Here is a 20,147-nt window from a genome sequence, read left to right on the forward strand (position 1 = left end):
AAGTAGATTTTAAGTCAGATCTATCTCATATTTGAATCCCAGTCCTTCTATTTATTAGCCCTGTGGTTCAGGCAAATTACTTAACTCGTCAGTTGTGTATTCTTTTTTAAACTCAAAATAACGATACCTTCCTCTGCGTGATTTTATAGGATTGAATGAGAACTATTGCATATCACATCTAGCTTGGTGCCTGCAACTGAGTGAATGTGTTCAATGCCACGTAGCCTTTATTATTATTGCTGAAAATCATTAATGGTCCATGAAGCTGCACTCCCCAGTTTAGTAGTTACTTTTTCTTTGCAAAGGATTAGTGGGACTTAGGCAAATGAGGGAGAATTTCCTTACCTGTTGGTTAAGGAAGCAGAGTTGTTGTCCACAGGGGTCATGTTGCCCTGTGGACAGGCTGGCTTAGAAATCTGTCAGTCAGGAGTGAGCCCGAGGGGCTGTCAGGGAAAGTGAGAATTCACAAGCCTGCCCTCAGATAGTGGCCAGCTGGCTATCTGAAAGCAGCCAACTGTAGAGTAGTGGATGCCCTGGAAATAAATTTGGTGCAAATTCAGTATTGCCTATTTGTTAAATTAAATACTGCAGAGCTTCTTAAGAGACTTCCATTGACTGTATAGATAGATGGTCCTCCCCTAGAGGATATGATTTCTGTTCATTTTTTTTAATGTTTTCTAACATTTATTCATTTTTTGAAAGACAGAGAGAGAGAGAGAGAGAGAGAGAGAGAGTGGGGGAGGGGCAGAGAGACAGGGAGACCCAGAATCCAAAGCAGGCTCCAGGCTCTGAGCTGTCAGCCCAGAGCCCAATGCGGGGCTCAAACCCACGGACCACGAGATCATGACCTGAGCCACCCAGGTGCCCCTCTGTTCTTTCTTTAAAGTTTATTCATTTATTCTGAAAGAGAGAAAGCACAAGTGGGGCAGGGGCAGAGAGAAAGGAGAGAGCAAGTATCCCAAGCAGGCTCTGCACCATCAGCACGGAGCCTACGCCGGACGCAGGGCTCAAACTCACAAACCGTGAGATCATGACCTGAGCCCAAGTCAGAAGCTTAACCAACTAAGCCACCCAGGCTCCTGTAGGGTATGATTTCTTAAGTGATGAAAAATGGCAGTAGAAAGTGAAACACCTGAAACTTCATATACCCCTGAATTCAAGACTTTCCCAGTTATAATTAATAGGACTGCTCTGGAAGTTGAAAGCATTCAATAAATGAAGTCTTTGGGGACTTCAGAAATTCCTTTTGGATAGACTCTAAAACTAACTTTTCTCTGTGGCAAATAACAACTGGGGGGAGGGTCTCTGTGTCATTCTAGGGAGAGAAGAGGAATGCCTCCAGACCTCCGTAAATATTTATTAGTACGGGATGACCACTCCTATGCATTTATTTATTCAGCCATCTAATAACACAAGACTGACGATGCCCGTGCTGAGTCCGACTACACATCACTTTATTCTTAGCTTATTCAGCAGTGCTTCCCACAGAACATCGAGCGGCCACATGACCAATTCTGAAGAGTTTAGTTTTTCTTCAGTGGAGGTACTTGCCGTGATCTAAACATAAACTGCTGCCACACAGTGTAGTGGAAGGAATTATAAAACATTTATGGTTCACCATTCATGACTGTTATGCCTCTCTCAGAATAGACAATTGGGAAATGATTGAAGGAAACAAGAAATGGCAAAGCCACACCATGTCCTCCACTTGGATGTTTCTCATATTTAAGGATCAAGGCCCCCTACTCTGTGACATCACTGTTGCCACCACAAACAGAACCATCTGCCATCGAGCAGAGAAGCCAGTCATTCCCTAATGTGCAAAAATACTTGGTTGAACTCCTGAAACTTATTTGGTAGATCAAAAGCTGCACTGCTGTGGAATTCAATAAACTCCATCTGTTTGAGGTATTTTCAGCAATATTGCACTTCTTTGGAGAACCGGGGTCTTGTTATTCTCTAAAATAGTATTTTATTCCTGATAAAACTCCCTGTGGGGATCTTTACTGCATTATTGAACGGTTGGCAGATTCCTTACAGAGACTCTTTTCTCCCCCCTTCATTCATTCTTATACCGTTATTTATATCTCGTAGAAGCCAGTGATGTTAACAGTTATATCATGGCAACTCACAATGCCAAGAAGCTTCTCTACACTATTGTATTGGTGTCTTTAAACTGATATCATTGTTAAATATGATGGCCGTGATGGTCCTTGGATTAGACATTTCCCCAGGGTCACCAGTTGGCATTGCCCCTCTCCTGAAAATTTCTGTGTGGAGTATTTCTCCCTCCACATCCTCTTTTAAAAGTAAATGCCAGATCTCCAGCCCAACCTGTTACTGCACCCTGTGTTCAGCCTCCTCCACAGATGCACACACTTTACTACCAGCTCTCTTCAACTCCGCATCTCAGCGAGAAATTCCTTTTGGGCCCCTTGTGAGACGAATTCAGATCTGTTCCCTGCCCATATCCCATCATGTCTTCCCCACAGGATCTGACCCTGCAAGGACTCGGCTGCCCTGGGAGTAATGAATCACCATTTTATTTTTTTAAGCCATATGTGCGTTAAATTGTTTGATATAAATCATACTCTTGCAGCTCCGGTTTGAAACAGGAGACCCATTTGCCCGCCGCCTGTCGCTGGCTGCTCTCTGTGTCTCTATCCAGAGTGTCTCTTTTAGAAACGACTACATTTTTTGTAACTAACCTTTCCAGACCCATTTTCTTGAATGTGGACCAGTGTTTATTTTGGCCACATCCCCACTATACAGCTTTCACTTCCCATGCCAACCCAAGACAAAACGCATAATTTATGAAGTTGAGGAATGGTACAGATGGAGGTCGTAACTTGGTCTGCTTACCCTGTCTCCCCAGAACCACCCACTCCTTTCCTCTGCTCTCTTTTCCTTTCTTTTTCCACCTTCTTTGAAACCAAGGATGCAGTGTTTGTGTAAAAATGCATTGGCTGATGAAATTTTCCACTGCTTGGCATGTTGGAGGAGGGGCTGTCAGGAAAGGGCAAGCTGACATACTATTTTGCCGTTCATGCTAACAGTTCACTTATTACCAATTCAAACCAGTGCTTTTTGGCCAGGTCCCCATACTCCAAGGATTCCGAGCAGAAAGAAGGGGGGAAATCTCTGTCATAATTTTCTGCTGTTATAAATACATGATTTCATTTAATATAAGTGGATTCTTTGACTTGTCCATGAGCTCGGGGTGCTGTGTGTGTGTCTGGGATGTCAGTGAATAGTTAAATTATTTGTTTTGATTTTGCTCTAGCATGAAAAACCTTACAATTTTTAAATAAGTTTATGTTTAACGTATTTCTTTTTTGTTTTTTTCCTTGCGGCTACGTGCACAGGGGAACAACAAAGTAAGTTCTTTGTCCTATCGCAGCTTCTCTTTCTCTCCAACCCCGCCTCCCCCGCTGCATGTATCTTGGCCAGAGCGTTTCTGTGCACATTGAAATGACTGCTGTCTGCGACAGTGCACAAATGATACAGGGTGTGCAAAGGAGAAAACATGCATAATGGCAGTTCTGTTTTGACCTTTTGGAAGGGAAACGTTACGCTCTTTAGGGTTGGTTATTGAATGGTAGTTCAGAAAGGTTGATGGTATGAGGAAAGAGGTCGACACCGAGAGCAAAGATTATGAAGATTTAATAATAAGGACTCTTCTGCAGAAAGGGTACAACAGTCTGATGAAACCCAGTGCAGCTGAAGTTGCTGACCAAAAATCAAAGCTCTCATGTTAATGTGCAGTTATAAAAACCCCAAACTGGAGTCTTAAATAGCAGGATGGCTGGCTTTGCTGGTGAAACTGAACTAGATCAGTACTCTGGCTTTGAAGGTGCCTTAAAATGGATGGAGGAGGGTGGGGTTCACATTTGACTTGGCTTCTGCACCCTGATGTATTCCAGCTGGACGGAAGTGGGAGGGTGTGGGGGATGGAGGAGGAGACTGAGTGTGCATGATAGATTTGTGAGACCAGGCAACACACACCAATGGTGAAAATTATCTTAATGTTGTTATTGTAATTAGATAAACGAGCAATTGAGTCATTCATAAGGTTGCTGGCTTGTTTAAATTTAAATTCAGTTCTTCCAAAGGATTAGAACTCCTTCTCACTTATATTAGTTATATGATAGTAACATAGTTAGGGAAGATGGTCTTAAGTTTAGCCGGGTGATTTGTTTTTCATTTTTTCTGTGGAGAATTATTAGTGTTTTATCCTACCAGGTGGCCCACTTAATAAAATGGGCCTCATTGAATACAATAAGAATTGAAAAGATCTGTTCTATAAGGGGCTGCCTGCATATCTAAAGCAGCTGGAATTCATCAAAATTGCTATTCATAAGCCATACATATAGAATGTAAAACAAATGTGGGAAATCTTGCAGCTTAATTTGATGGAATGTGCTGTTATGGAATACGTTGAAGTAAATGGTTGGTACTGAAAATGTGTCACTTTATAAATTTATATCTGGATATAACTACTTATGGCCCAAGTAATAATATTTAATAAAGTTAAAAATAATACAAGCAAAGTACAAGATAGACATTTGTGAAGAAGCAAGGTGGTGAACTCAGCTCACTAATAGGTCACTTTTTAAATATAGCAGGTAGCTTACGAAATTAATTAGAGATTTCTTACACAAAGTTAAGGATAATATTCTACCTAATACTACCACTACTAGAAAAAAACCTTTGGACAAAATATAAAACCCCCCAGTTTAGTGTTTATACCATATAATGTATTTCAGCTCTTGAATAATAACCATGTCTGGTCTGGTCTGTTCACTTACATTGAGTCTCTATCTAGAATTTCATATGCTGCATTTCTTGTTTGTTTGTTAAGTACCACGAGCTAATTGTGAGTGCACGAATACCCAGCCTGTGCATGCTGAAGATCAGGGAACCAGCTGCTGACATTTGGGGGGAGGTGCTAACCCTTAGACCACTGGAAAAGCATTTATGATTTGCCTCTTTCACTAGTGACTCACTGATGACTTAAAGGCATTTGTAAAATTCCCCAAAGAAAACACTTCTCCATAGCAGGAGTTCTCCGTTTATTGTGTCTTGCTTGGTCAAGTTCTTCTGGGCAGTGTTCAGTTTAATTGAGTTTACTGATTTTCAAATAATTATAATGCAGTGAGCACTAAAACCCCCAAATTGTAAGGCTGCTGCTCATAAGGGAGCTTCTAGGAGGAAGCCGCCTTCATCCTAAAGGGTCTTCAGGCACCTGGAGCCACCACCTGCATCATGAAAACCTGGTCTAATGCTGAGGGAGCATCTTCAGGTGCCAGAGTGTCAGTTGAAGAGCATTAAAGATGCAAGCCCTGACTGTTTTGATTTTTAATTGAAGAGTGGCTACATTGGAGGTGCTGGTATTTATTGCCCTTAGGCCTTAATTTTTCATTGTTTATGTTAGGAATAAGTGATAGTTTGTGAAAAAATGTAATGCTAATACTTTTAAAATATGATCATTATACTGACCATGTACTCTGGCACGAAAGAGCCTCCTCGAATCACAAACAGCACATCTGCATGCTATTTTCCTTTAGCTTAGAGTTTCAGTATAAATGGAAAACACTGGAATACAAGCTGTGCTGTCTCCAGAGTATAGGTCTGGAGTCTTCAAAAGGAGAATATGAGATTCTTTTTTCCCTCTAATTCTGGAATGCTTATTCTGAATTGTCCCCAAGGCAACATACCTAACTTGTTGCCTGCCATATACGTGAGCCAGCTGCAAAAGGTGACTCATTTTAGACTCACAATGGCTAATTGTTTATTTATGGAATGGCATTTTATTATTTATCATATTAACCAGACTCTGAAGAGAATGAAGTCTGCTAAATTAATGTTTCTTTAGATGAACAGGATGAATGGATTCATCCTCCCACGTACATTAGATGTAATGCACACACATCCACACATGTATATTCTGAGGTGTATGGAACAACTTTACTATTCATTTTCTCAATAACAACTAGACTGATCTGCTTTAGCCACGTTTAGATTATGCTTAGAATTTGGGAGCTAAACCTGTAAACTCCAGGGAAACAAACTTTTATAATAGATGCACATTTAGATTTATATCATGATGGAATGAAACACCAAGGTTCACATTTCTCTTTGAACAGTTATATGTATTTTGTTATTTTTCCTTAAAAAGCAAAGCAAATTTTCCTTTCGTGAGGAGATCACAGTTGCTAAAAAAAATTTCCTTCCAGGCCCATTACTTATTTTTCCTTTCGAAAATGTTTTCCTGTTGGCATAGTGATACTCTACATTGGTTAGGGTAGAGTCTGTCTCCTCCTTAGAGGGGTTTCCCTGAACCATGGATTCCAAGCCCATGTCTTCATGAGGGAGACAAGAGTCTAGGATTTCCTGAGTCAGTTTTGGGAATGTGAAGAAATACATACATTAACGGGGGTCATTTTTTGTTCTTTTTCTTAATTTGTTGTACACAAATGTAAGTCAGAATGTCATTTGCAGAACAGAGGCCTTCAGGTAAAAAGTAATCTCCATGGTTTGTCCTAGAGAGTAGACATTTAATTTCCTTCTTTAATTTGATGCGCTGTCTTGGCAGGCATTTCAAGGAATTTAAGAGACTTAAATTTTATTTCTGTATTAAAAACTTTGTTAAATATCTATGATATTAGGCAAATTGAAGGTAGAGAAATAATAAAGAATAAAATTGTATAACAAAAGCTTTCAAGTTTTTTAATGATGTTGGTACAGAAGCATAAATGAAAACTAATCAAAAGAATCCTAAGTTCAGCAATGAATGCTTCAAAAAATTTTAAGTTATGTGGAGAAACTGTATTTAATCTCTTCTCTTATGAATATTTTATTACCTTTGAAAGAGAAATTTACTCCCATTTTACTTCAGTCTTCTTAAAGTAAAGGATTCTTAAATTTCTCCGAGCATAAGTATTAAGTTGACTGCCTTGACTAGAGAGAAGGAGTATTTGAAAAGGAGAAATAGAACCAAACATGCTAAAACAATTTTTTAAAAACTAAGTCTTTATTAACTCCTGGTTAGGTTAAATGCAATAATGTTGTACACATTGGAGGGCTTTGCTATATAAGAAGAGAAGAAAGAAAAATCAGATTTAAACTCTTGTTTTACATTTAAGTACTTTGTCTAGTGATTTCCTAAACATTCAGAAGACAAGTAGACAATGTCTAGACATTGTTGGTCTCCATTAATGGGAAAAGTAGTTACTACCTAGAGTATTTCTTTTGGTGATCCACTGGATTTTAGCAGTCATTTACAAAGATAGAGTGTGCCAGATCAAATGTCACCAAAATATATCACACTGAAGAACATAGATATTAAATCCATGATAATTTGTCTCGTCTCCTGTGCCAACCTTCAACTCCTAAATTTTTGCCATAGGTCATATGTGAGAGACCGTAGATAGGCACTGAAAACCCATTACCAAACCTGTAAAGAAGCAAACAGTACAGTATCATAATGTATATTTCCTTTCTAATATTTAAAATGCATAAGTGCAAATCAGAACACTCTAAGTGTAGATATAGTCAGCTCAATTAGGGCTATTTATTTTCTTTGAAAAATGTATATGCTTTCCTTGATTTTCTTAGAGAAGCTGATTAGCGAATGTATTTCCCTAGGATTTAAGGAGAGCCCATCAAATTTGCTTACTTTATGCATAACCCAATTAAGAATATTATTAAAATGAAAAGAACAAATGAAAACTCACTAGCCTCAAAGTGTTAATTTCAGTTCCATATGCATCTAAAAATGAATTGTCTGTTTCAACCTTCGCAACACAAATAAACTTTTGGTTCTTTTTTGACAAACCTGTCTTAAAAGAGCATTGCTTAATGCTTAGTTTTTGAACTCTATGACTTTAATCTTAATCCATTGGATAAAAGGGCAGTTCAGTTGGAGGCAGAAGACTTTGAAAGTGAGTTGGAATCTATGTTATGTTCCCAAATTTATTAATTTTGCCAAATAGACTCACAGAAAAGCAAGAATTGTTCCATTGCTCAGAAAGCTCACAGATAGAACAGGGACTTCTGAAGTGTTCTTGGGGCTTATTTATATATTTTATTTCCTCTGTTGTGTCCAAAATAAGTGATTTCACTCTAGTTAATGAGGAATGAGAATAATTTTGTCTTCACAGCTTTGACATATTTTCTCTCACAGTATTTTATTTTTTTTTAATTTAATTCCAGTGTAGTTAATATACAGTGTTATATTCATTTCAGGTGTACAATATAGAGATCCAATATAGTGATTCAGCAGTTCCATATATTACTCAGTGCTCATCAATTTAAGTGTATACTTAATCCCCTTTACCTATTTCACCCATCCCTCTACCTGCCTCCCCTCTACTATTTGTTCTCTTATAGTTAGGAGTTTGTTTCTTGGTTTCATTTTGTTTGCTGTTTTGTTTCTCATTCTTTTTATGGCTGAATTCCGATGTGTGATATTTATATATATATCTCACATCTATATCCATTTATCTATCAGTGGGTACTTGGGCTGCCTCCATAGTTTGGCTATTGTAAATAATGCTGCAATAAACATAGGGGTGCATATATCCCTTCAAATTAGTGTTTTCATGTTCTTTGAGTAAATACCCAATAATGCGATTACTGGATTGTAGGCTAATTCTGTCTTTAATTTTTCGAGAAAACTTCATACTGTCTGGCACAGTGACTACACCAGTTTGCATTCCCACCAACAGTGCACAAGAATTCCTTGTTCTCCACATCCTCATAAACACTTGTTGTTTCTTGAGTTTTTGAGTTTAGCCATTCTGACAGGCATGAGATGATATCTCATCATGGTTTTGATTTACATTTCCCTGATGATGAATGATGTTGAGCATCATTTCATGTGTCTGTTGGCCATCTGTATGTCTTCTTCCATTCAGTAGGTTGTTTTTTACTTTGGTTGGTTTTTCTTTGATGCACAGAAACTTTTTATTTTGATGTAGTCTTAAGAGTTTATTTTTGCTTTTGTTTCCCTTGTTCTGGAGACGTATCTAGAAAGATATTGCTAGGGCCAAGGTCAGAGAAACTACTGCCTGTCCTCTCTTCTAGGATTTTTATGGTTTCAGGTCTTACATTTAGGTCCTTTATCCATTCTGAATTTATTTTTATGTACAGTGTAAGAAAGTGGTCCAGTTTCATTATTTTGCATGTAGCTATCCAGGTTTCTCAACACCATTTGTTGAAGAGACAGTCTTTTTCCCCCATTGCATATTCTCGCACATTATTTTTTTTTTTTTTTAATATATGAAATTTACTGTCAAATTGGTTTCCATACAACACCCAGTGCTCATCCCAAAAGGTGCCCTCCTCAATACTCATCACCCACCCTCCCCTCCCTCCCACCCCCATCAACCCTCAGTTTGTTCTCAGTTTTTAACTGTCTCTTATGCTTTGGCTCTCTCCCACTCTAACCTCTTTTTTTTTTTTTTTCCCTTCCCCTCCCCCATGGGTTTCTGTTACGTTTCTCAGGATCCACATAAGAGTGAAACCATATGGTATCTGTCTTTCTCTGTATGGCTTATTTCACTTAGCATCACACTCTCCAGTTCCATCCACGTTGCTACAGAAGGCCATATTTCATTTTTTCTCATTGCCACGTAGTATTCCATTGTGTATATAAACCACAATTTCTTTATCCATTCATCAGTTGATGGACATTTAGGCTCTTTCCATAATTTGGCTATTGTTGAGAGTGCTGCTATAAACATGGGGGTACAAGTGCCCCTATGCATCAGTACTCCTGTATCCCTTGTATAAATTCCTAGCAGTGCTATTGCTGGGTCATAGGGTAGGTCTATTTTTAATTTTCTGAGGAACCTCCACACTGCTTTCCAGAGCGGCTGCACCAATTTGCATTCCCACCAACAGTGCAAGAGGGTTCCCGTTTCTCCACATCCTCTCCAGCATCTATAGTCTCCTGATTTGTTCATTTTGGCCACTCTGACTGGCGTGAGGTGATATCTGAGTGTGGTTTTGATTTGTATTTCCCTGATGAGGAGTGAGGTTAAGCATCTTTTCATGTGCCTGTTGGCCATCCGGATGTCTTCTTTAGAGAAGTGTCTATTCATGTTTTCTGCCCATTTCTTCACTGGGTTATTTGTTTTTCGGGTGTGGAGTTTGGTGAGCTCTTTATAGATTTTGGATACTAGCCCTTTGTCCGATATGTCATTTGCAAATATCTTTTCCCATTCTGTTGGTTGCCTTTTAGTTTTGTTGGTTGTTTCCTTTGCTGTGCAGAAGCTTTTTATCTTCATAAGGTCCCAGTAATTCACTTTTGCTTTTAATTCCCTTGCCTTTGGGGATGTGCCGAGTAAGAGATTGCTACGGCTGAGGTCAGAGAGGTCTTTTCCTGCTTTCTCCTCTAAGGTTTTGATGGTTTCCTATCTCACATTCAGGTCCTTTATCCATTTTGAGTTTATTTTTGTGAATGGTGTGAGAAAGTGGTCTAGTTTCAACCTTCTGCATGTTGCTGTCCAGTTCTCCCAGCACCATTTGTTAAAGAGACTGTCTTTTTTCCATTGGATGTTCTTTCCTGCTTTGTCAAAGATGAGTTGGCCATACGTTTGTGGGTCTAGTTCTGGGGTTTCTATTCTATTCCATTGGTCTATGTGTCTGTTTTTATGCCAATGCCATGCTGTCTTGATGATGACAGCTTTGTAGTAGAGGCTAAAGTCTGGGATTGTGATGCTTCCTGCTTTGGTCTTCTTCTTCAAAATTACTTTGGCTATTCGGGGCCTTTTGTGGTTCCATATGAACTTTAGGATTGCTTGTTCTAGTTTCGAGAAGAATGCTGGTGCAATTTTGATTGGGATTGCGTTGTATGTGTAGATAGCTTTGGGTAGTATTGACATTTTGACAATATTTATTCTTCCAATCCATGAGCAGGGAATGTCTTTCCATTTCTTTATATCTTCTTCAATTACCTTCATAAGCTTTCTATAGTTTTCAGCATACAGATCTTTTACATCTTTGGTTAGATTTATTCCTAGGTATTTTATGCTTCTTGGTGCAATTGTGAATGGGATCAGTTTCTTAATTTGTCTTTCTGTTGCTTCATTGTTAGTGTATAAGAATGCAACTGATTTCTGTACATTGATTTTGTATCTTGCAACTTTGCTGAATTCATGTATCAGTTCTAGCAGACTTTTGGTGGAGTCTATCGGATTTTCCATGTATAATATCATGTCATCTGCAAAAAGCAAAAGCTTGACTTCATCTTTGCCAATTTTGATGCCTTTGATTTCCTTTTGTTGTCTGATTGCTGATGCTAGAACTTCCAGCACTATGTTAAACAACAGCGGTGAGAGTGGGCATCCCTGTCGTGTTCCTGATCTCAGGGAAAAAGCTCTCAGTTTTTCCCCGTTGAGGATGATGTTAGCTGTGGGCTTTTCATAAATGGTTTTTATGATGTGTAAGTATGTTCCTTCTATCCCAACTTTCTCAAGGGTTTTTATTAAGAAAGGGTGCTGGATTTTGTCAAAGGCCTTTTCTGCATCGATTGACAGGATCATATGGTTCTTCTCTTTTTTTTTTTATTAATGTGATGTATCATGTTGATTGATTTGCGAATGTTGAACCAGCCCTGCATCCCAGGAATGAATCCCACTTGATCATGGTGAATAACTCTTTTTATATGCTGTTGAATTCGATTTGCTAGTATCTTGTTGAGAATTTTTGCATCCATATTCATCAGGGATATTGGCCTGTAGTTCTCTTTTTTTACTGGGTCTCTGTCTGGTTTAAGAATCAAAGTAATACTGGCTTCATAGAATGAGTCTGGAAGTTTTCCTTCCCTTTCTATTTCTTGGAATAGCTTGAGAAGGATAGGTATTATCTCTGCTTTAAACGTCTGGTAGAATTCCCCTGGGAAGCCATCTGGTCCTGAACTCTTAATTTGTTGGGAGATTTTTGATAACCGATTCAATTTCTTCGCTGGTTATGGGTCTGTTCAAGCTTTCTATTTCCTCCTGATTGAGTTTTGGAAGAGTGTGGGTGTTTAGAAATTTGTCCATTTCTTCCAGGTTGTCCAATTTGTTGGCATATAATTTTTCATAGTATTCCCTGATAATTGCTTGTATCTCTGAGGGATTGGTTGTAATCATTCCATTTTCATTCATGATTTTATGTATTTGGGTCATCTCCCTTTTCTTTTTGAGAAGCCTGGCTAGAGGTTTGTCAATTTTGTTTATTTTTTCAAAAAACCAACTCTTGGTTTTGTTGATCTGCTCTACCGTTTTTTTAGATTCTATATTGTTTATTTCTGCTCTGATCTTTATTATTTCTCTTCTTCTGCTGGGTTTAGGCTGCCTTTGCTGTTCTGCTTCTATTTCCTTTAGGTGTGCTGTTAGATTTTGTATTTGGGATTTTTCTTGTTTCTTGAGATAGGCCTGGATTGCGATGTATTTTCCTCTCAGGACTGCCTTTGCTGCATCCCAAAGCATCTGGATTGTTGTATTTTCATTTTCATTTGTTTCCATATATTTTTTAATTTCTTCTCTAATTGCCTGGTTGACCCACTCATTCTTTAGTAGGGTGTTCTTTAACCTCCATGCTTTTGGAAGTTTTCCAGACTTTTTCCTGTGGTTGATTTCAAGCTTCATAGCATTGTGGTCTGAAAGTATGCATGGTATAATTTCAATTCTTGTAAACTTATGAAGGGCCGTTTTGTGACCCAGTATATGATCTATCTTGAAGAATGTTCCATGTACACTCGAGAAGAAAGTATATTCTGTTGCTTTGGGATGCAGAGTTCTAAATATATCTGTCAAGTCCATCTGATCCAATGTATCATTCAGGTCCCTTGTTTCTTTATTGACCATGTGTCTAGATGATCTATCCATTTCTGTAAGTGGGGTGTTAAAGTCCCCTGCAATGACCACATTCTTATCAATAAGGTGGCTTATGTTTATGAGTAATTGTTTTATATATTTGGGGGTTCCGGTATTCGGCGCATAGACATTTATAATTGTTAGCTCTTCCTGATGGATAGACCCTGTAATTATTATATAATGCCCTTCTTCATCTCGTGTTACAACCTTTAATTTAAAGTCTAGTTTGTCTGATAGAAGTATGGCTACTCCAGCTTTCTTTTGGCTTCCAGTAGCATGATAAATAGTTCTCCATCCCCTCACTCTCAATCTAAAGGTGTCCTCAGATCTAAAATGAGTCTCTTGTAGACAGCAAATAGATGGGTCTTGTTTTTTTTATCCATTCTGATACCCTATGTCTTTTGGTTGGTGCATTTAATCCATTTATATTCAGTGTTATTATAGAAAGATACGGGTTTAGAGTCATTGTGATGTCTGTATGTTTTATGCTTGTAGTGATGTCTCTGGTACTTTGTCTCACAGGATCCCCCTTAGGATCTCTTGTAGGGCTGGTTTCGTGGTGACAAATTCCTTCAGTTTTTGTTTGTTTGGGAAGACCTTTATCTCTCCTTCTATTCTAAATGACAGACTTGCTGGATAAAGGATTCTCGGCTGCATATTTTTTCTGTTTAGCACACTGAAGATCTCGTACCAATCCTTTCTGGCCTGCCAAGTTTCAAAAGAGAGATCAGTCACGAGTCTTATAAGTCTCCCTTTATATGTGAGGGCACGTTTATCCCTTGCTGCTTTCAGAATTTTCTCTTTATCCTTGTATTTTGCCAGTTTCACTATGATATGTCGTGCAGAAGATCGATTCAAGTTACGTCTGAAGGGAGTTCTCTGTGCCTCTTGGATTTCAATGCCTTTTTCCTTCCCCAGTTCAGGGAAGTTCTCAGCTATTATTTCTTCAAGTACCCCTTCAGCACTTTTCCCTCTCTCTTCCTCCTCTGGGATACCAATTATGCGTATATTATTTCTTTTTATGTATGACTTAGTTCTCTAATTTTCCCCTCATACTCCTGGATTTTTTTTATCTCTCTTTTTCTCAGCTTCCTCTTTTTCCATAACTTCATCTTCTAGTTCACCTATTCTCTCCTCTGCCTCTTCAATCCGAGCCGTCGTCGTTTCCATTTTGTTTTGCATTTTGTTTAAAGCGCTTTTCAGGTCCTCGTGACTGTTCCTTAGTCCCTTGATCTCTGTAGCAAGAGATTCTCTGCTGTCCTCTATACTGTTTTCAAGCCCAGCGATTAATTTTATGACTATTATTCTAAATTCACTTTCTGTTATATTATTTAAATCCTTTTTGATCAGTTCATTAGCTGTTGTTATTTCCTGGAGATTCTTCTGAGGGGAATTCTTCCGTTTGGTCATTTTGGATAGTCCCTGGAGTGGTGAGGACCTGCAGGGCACTTCCCCTGTGCTGTGGTGTATAACTGGAGTTGGTGGGCGGGGCCGGAGTCAGACCTGATGTCTGCCCCCAGCCCACCACTGGGGCCACAGTCAGACTGGTGTGTGCCTTCTCTTCCCCTCTCCTAGGGGCGGGATTCACTGTGGGGTGGCGTGGCCCGTCTGGGCTACTTGCACACTGCCAGGCTTGTGGTGCTGGGGATCTGGCGTATTAGCTGGGGTGGGTAGGCAAGGTGCACGGGGGCAGGAGGGGCAGGCTTAGCTCGCTTCTCCTTAGGTGATCCACTTCAGGAGGGGCCCTGTGGCAGCGGGAGGGAGTCAGATCCGCTGCCGGAGGTTTGGCTCCGCAGAAGCACAGAGTTGGGTGTTTGCGCGGAGCGGAGCGAGCAAGTTCCCTGGCAGGAACTGGTTCCCTTTGGGATTTTGGCTGGGGGATGGGCGGGGGAGATGGCGCTGGCGAGCGCCTTTGTTCCCCGCCAAGCTGAGCTCTGCCGTCCGGGGGCTCAGCAGCTCTCCCTCCCCTTGTCCTCCAGCCTTCCCGCTTTCTGAGCAGAGCTGTTAACTTATGACCTCCCAGACGCTAAGTCGCGCTTGCTGTCGGAACACAGTCCATCCGGCCCCTCCGCTTTTGCCAGCCAGACTCGGGGCCTCCGCTTGGCCGGCGAGCCGCCCCTCTGCCCGGGCTCCCTCCTGCCAGTCCGTGGAGCGCGCACCGCCTTGCCGCCCTTCCTACCCTCTTCCGTGGGCCTCTCGTCTGCGCTTGGCTCCGGAGACTCCGTTCTGCTAATCCTCTGGCGGTTTTCTGGGTTCTTTAGGCAGGCGTAGGTGGAATCTAAGTGATCAGCAGGACGCGCGGTGAGCCCAGCATCCTCCTACGCCGCCATCTTCCCTCCTGTCTCTCTCGCACATTATTGAAGGTTAATTGAAGAGTATTGAAGAGTATTGAAGATTAATTGACCATATAGTTGTGGGTTTATTTCTGGGCTTTCTGTTCTGCTCTATTGATCTATGTGTCTATTTTTGTGCCAGTACCATACTGTTTGGATTACTGCAGCTATAATTTTGTAATATAACTTGAAGTCTCGTGTTGTGATACATCCAGTTATGTTTTTCTTTTTCAATATTGCTTTGACTATTCCATGTCTTTTGTGGTTCCATACGAATTTTAGGATTGTTTGGTCTAGTTCTGTAAAAAATGCTGTTGGTGTTTTGATAAGGGTTGCATTAGATGTGTAGATTGCTTTGGGCAGTATAGACATTGTAACCATATTTGTTCATCCAATCTATGATCATGGAATACCTTTTAATTTTTTTGTGTCATCTTCCATTTCTTTTATCAGTGTTTTGTAGTTTTCAGAGTACAGGTCTTTCACCCTTTAGTTAAGTTTATTCCTAGGTATTTTATTATTTTTGGTGCAACTATATGTGGGATTTTTTTCTTAATTTCTCTTTCTGAAGCTTCATTATTAGTGTATAGAAATGGAGAAGATATTTATACATTGACTTTGTATCCTGCAACTTTACTGAATTCATTTGTCCATTCTACTAGTTTTTTGGCGGAGCCTTTAAGTTTTCTCTCTATAGTGTCATGTCATCTGCAAATAGTGGAAGTTTTATTTCTTCCTTACCAATTTGGATGTTTTTTATTTCTTTTTGTTGTCTGGTTGCTGTAGGTAGGAGGTATAGTACTATGTTGGATGAAAGTGGAAAGAGTGGGCATCCTTGTCTTTTTCCTGACATTAGGGGAAAAGTTCTCATTTTTTCATCATTCAGTATGATGTTAGCTGTGGCTTTTCATATATGGCCTTTAGTATGTTGAGATACGTTCCTTCTAAACCTACTTTCTTGAGAGTTTTTATCAAGTATGGATATTGTACTTTGTCAAATGCTTTATCTGCATCTATTGAAATGATCATATGGTTTTTATCCTTTCTCTTAGTGATGTAATGTATCGCATCGATTGATTTATGAATATTGAATTACCCTTGCATCCCAGGAATAAATCCCACTTGATCCTGATGAATGCTTGTTTTAATGTATTGTTGGATTTGGTTTGCCAATATTTTCTTGAGGATTTTTGCATCTATATTCATTAGGGATATTGGCCTGTAGTTTACTTTTTTGTGTGGTACCTTTATCTGGTTTTGTTATCAGGGTAAGTCTGGCCTAATAGAATAAATTTGGAAGTTTTTCTTCCTCTTCTATTTTTGGAAAAGTTTGAGAAGAATAGGTATTAACTCCTCTTTATGTGTTTGGTATAATTCACCTGTGAAGCCATCTGGTCCTGGACTTTCATGTGTTGGCAGTTTTTTCATTACTGATTCAATTTCACTGCTGGTAATCGGTCTGTTCAAATTTTCTACTTCTTCCTGCTTCAGTTTTGGTAGGTTATGTTTCAAGAAATTTATCCATTTCTTCTAGTTGGCCAATTTGTTGGCATATAATTTTTCATAATATTATCTTACAATCCTTTCTGTGGTGTTGGTTGTTATTTCTCTTCTTTCATTTGTAATTTTATTTATTTAAGTCCTTTCTCTCCTTCTCCCTCCTCCCCCCCCCCCTTTTATTTTGATGAGACTGGCTAGTAGTTTGTCAGTTTTGTTAGTCTTTGCAAAGATCCAGCTCCTGGTTTCATCAGTGTGTTCTATTGTTTCTTTTACTTTCTGTATCATTTATTTCTACTCTAATCTTTATTATTTCCTTCATTCTGCTGATGTGGGGTTTTGTTTGTTCTTCTTTTTCTAGCTCCTTTACATGTAAGATTAGGTTGTATATTTCAGATTATTCTATTTCTTGAGGTAGACCTGTATTGCTATAAACTTCCCTCTTAAAACTACTGTTGGTGCATCCCAGAAATTTTGTACCATTGTGTTTTCATTTTCATTTTTCTCCATGTAATTAAAAAAAAATTTAAAGTGATCTCTACACCCAATGTGGGTGGGGCTCAAACTTATGACCCCAAGATGAAGGGTCAGATGTTCTACTGACTGAGCCAACTAGGCACCCCTCCATGTAATTTTTTATTTCTTCTCTGATTTCTTGGTTGACCCATTCATTGTTCACTAACATGTTTAACCTCCATGTATTTGGGCTCTTTCCAGACTTTCTTGATTTCTAGTTTCATAGCGTGGTCAGAAAAGATGAATGGTATGACGTCATTCTTTTTAAATTTGTTGAGACTTGTTTTGTGGCCCAATATGTGATCTCTTCTGGAGAATGTTACTTGAAATGAAAGTGTATTCTGCTCTTTTAGAATGAAATGTTGTGGATTTGTCTGGGTTGTTTTTTTTTATGTTTATTTATTTTTGAGAGAGAGAGAGAGAGAGAGAGAGAGAGAGAGACAGAGCAGGAGTGGGGGAGGGGCAGAGAGAGAAAGAGACACAGAATCTGAAGCAGGCTTCAGACTCTGAGCTGTCAGCACAGCTCAAACCCATGAACTGTGAGATCATGACCTGAGCCAAAGTCAGACGCTTAACCAGCTGAGCCACCCAGGCGGCAGTGAATGTATCTGTTAAATCCATTCGGTCTAATGTGTCATCCAAAGTTACTATTTCCTTGTTGATACTCTGTTTGGATGATCTGTCCATTGATGTAAGTGGGGTGTTAAAGTCCCCTACTGTTATTGTATTACTATCAGTTAGTATCTTTATGCCTGTTAACTGTTTTTTGTATTTGGGCACACCCATTTTGGGGCATATTTACAATTGTTACATCTTCTTATTGGATTCTCCCTTTTATTATTACATAGTGTCCTTTGTCTCTTGTTACAGTCTTTGTTTTAAAATCTATTTTGTCCGATATAAGTATTGCTACCTGGCTTTCTTTTGATATCTATTTGCATAATAAGTGTTTCTTTATCCCCTCACTTTCAGTCTGCATGTGTCCTTAAGTCTGAAATGAGTCTCTTGTAGGCAGCATGTAGATGGGTGTTGTTTTTTTAATCCATTTTGTCACCCCATGTCTTTTGATTGGAGTATTCAGTCTATTTACATTCAAAGTAGTTAAGTATATGTTTATTGCCATTTTGTTACTTGTTTTGTGAATGTTTTTGTAGTTCTCTGATCCTTCTCTTGCTCTCTTTCATGGTTTGTTGGCTTTCTTTAATGATATACTTGGATTCTTTTCTCTCTTTACTTTGCATATCTATTACTGGTTTTTGATTTGTAGTTACAATTAGGTTTGTATATAACATCTTCTGCATATACCTGTCTATTAAGTTGATGGTCACTTAAGTTTGTGCCCATTCTTTACTCCTCTCCCCACCACATTTTTGGTATATGGTGTCATAATTTACATCCTTTTATTTTATAATTCCCTTGACTTATTTTTACAGATGTACTTATTTTTACTACTTTGGTACTTCCTACTTTTTTTTACTTTTACTTGTGGTCTTTCCTTTCCACTCAGAGTCCCCTTTAATAGTGCTTGTAGAGCTAGTTTAATGGTCATTAATGCCTTTTGCTTTTGTTTGTCGGGGAAACTGTCTCTCCTTCTATTCTGACTAATAGTTTTGCTAGTTAGAGTATTCTTGGTTGCAGATTTTTCCTTTTAGCACTTTGAAAAGTCTGCTGATAGCCTTATGGAGTTTCCCTTATATGTAACTGTCTTCTTTTCACCTACTTCTTTTAAAATTCTCTCTTTATTGCTGCTTTTGGCCATTTTAATTACTATGTGCCTTGGTTGATTTGGGGTTGATTTTGTTGGTGGATCTCTGTGCCTCCTGTGTCTGGATATCGGTTTCCTTCCCCAGATTAGGGAGGTTTTCAGCTATTATTTCTTCTATTATTTCAGTTTCTATTATTTGTATTATTATTTATTTCTTCAAATAAATTTTCTGTCCCTTTTTCTCTTCCTTCTTCTTCGGGGATCCCTATAATGGAAATGTTATAATGCTTGATGGAGTTGCTGAGTTCCCTAAGTCTCTTCTCATTGTGCATAATTTTTCCTCTCTCACCTGCTCAGTGTGATTACTTCCCATTACTCTGTCCTCCAGGTCACTAATTCATTCCTCTGCTTCTTCTCGTCTGCTATTTATTACATCTAGTGTATTTTTAGTTTCATTTCTTTTGTTCTTCATCTGTTTCTTTTTTACATTTTCTGTCTCTTTGTTAAAGGTCTCACTGATGCCCTCCACTCTTTTCTTAAATCCAGTAAATATCTGTATGATCATTACTTTAAATTCTCTATCAGGCATATTATTTTTGCTTTGGTCTCTTACTGTGGTTTTGTTCTTTCAGTTGGGTCATACTCTTCTGTCTCATTTTGTCTAACTCCTGTGTCAGTTACTGTGTGTTAGGAGAGTCAGATACATTTTCTGCTCTTGAAAGTAATGGTCTTATGAAGGAGTCCTGTAGTGCCCCTCAGTGCAATGTCCCCCTATTCACCAGAACCTCATGCTTCAGAGGTGTCTCCTATGTGTGTTGCCTGTTCCCTACTGTTGTGTCCTAGCCACTTTTTCCTTCAGTCCAGTCATCTGCAGAGGCTTTCTTTGCCTGTGTGGTCAGTGTTTGGTCCCCAGGCCATGTGGGGCATGTAGTTTTAACAAGGTACAACCTGGCCTGTTTTCAAAATGAGACCTGTAGTTGCTGCTGCAGGGACTGGGGCTATGTGGGAAAGGCAAGCAATTTTAACAAGTTACACCCTTCTGTAGGGCCTACAGCCACCACAGCTGCTTCCAGGACCAAGGGCCCTGTAAAATACACTGGTCAGGTCTTGGTTTGGCAAGATTTGCACCAGTCTTTAGGGGGAGGGGACCGTGCAGTCCAAATTGAGACAAAGGTGACTGAGAAGAGCCGATCTGCCCAAAGTGCAGTGGGGCAGGGCTTGGTGTAAGCA

At 39.2% G+C, this 20,147-nt stretch overlaps 1 protein-coding gene across 16 annotated transcripts in view; it reads left to right on the forward strand.

The window, feature by feature from the left end:
- The window catches only part of DNM3 (dynamin 3), a 571,670-nt gene that overhangs the window by 462,752 nt on the left and 88,771 nt on the right, over positions 1-20,147 (forward strand). For 11 of the 16 annotated variants that reach the window (XR_006198729.1, XR_006198730.1, XM_042924852.1 and 8 more), the window contains one exon: positions 3,366-3,377. The exons of the other annotated variants lie outside the window; for them this stretch is intronic. Coding sequence is in view for 9 of the 11 variants with exons in the window: in XM_042924852.1 (XP_042780786.1) it covers positions 3,366-3,377 (12 nt within the window). In the remaining 2 variants the exon portion in view is untranslated. The remainder of the gene's footprint in view (positions 1-3,365; positions 3,378-20,147) is intronic. 16 annotated transcript variants of the gene reach the window in all.

The sequence above is a fragment of the Panthera leo genome, chromosome F3 (assembly GCF_018350215.1).
Source record: "Panthera leo isolate Ple1 chromosome F3, P.leo_Ple1_pat1.1, whole genome shotgun sequence".
Taxonomy (NCBI): Eukaryota; Metazoa; Chordata; class Mammalia; order Carnivora; family Felidae; genus Panthera; species Panthera leo.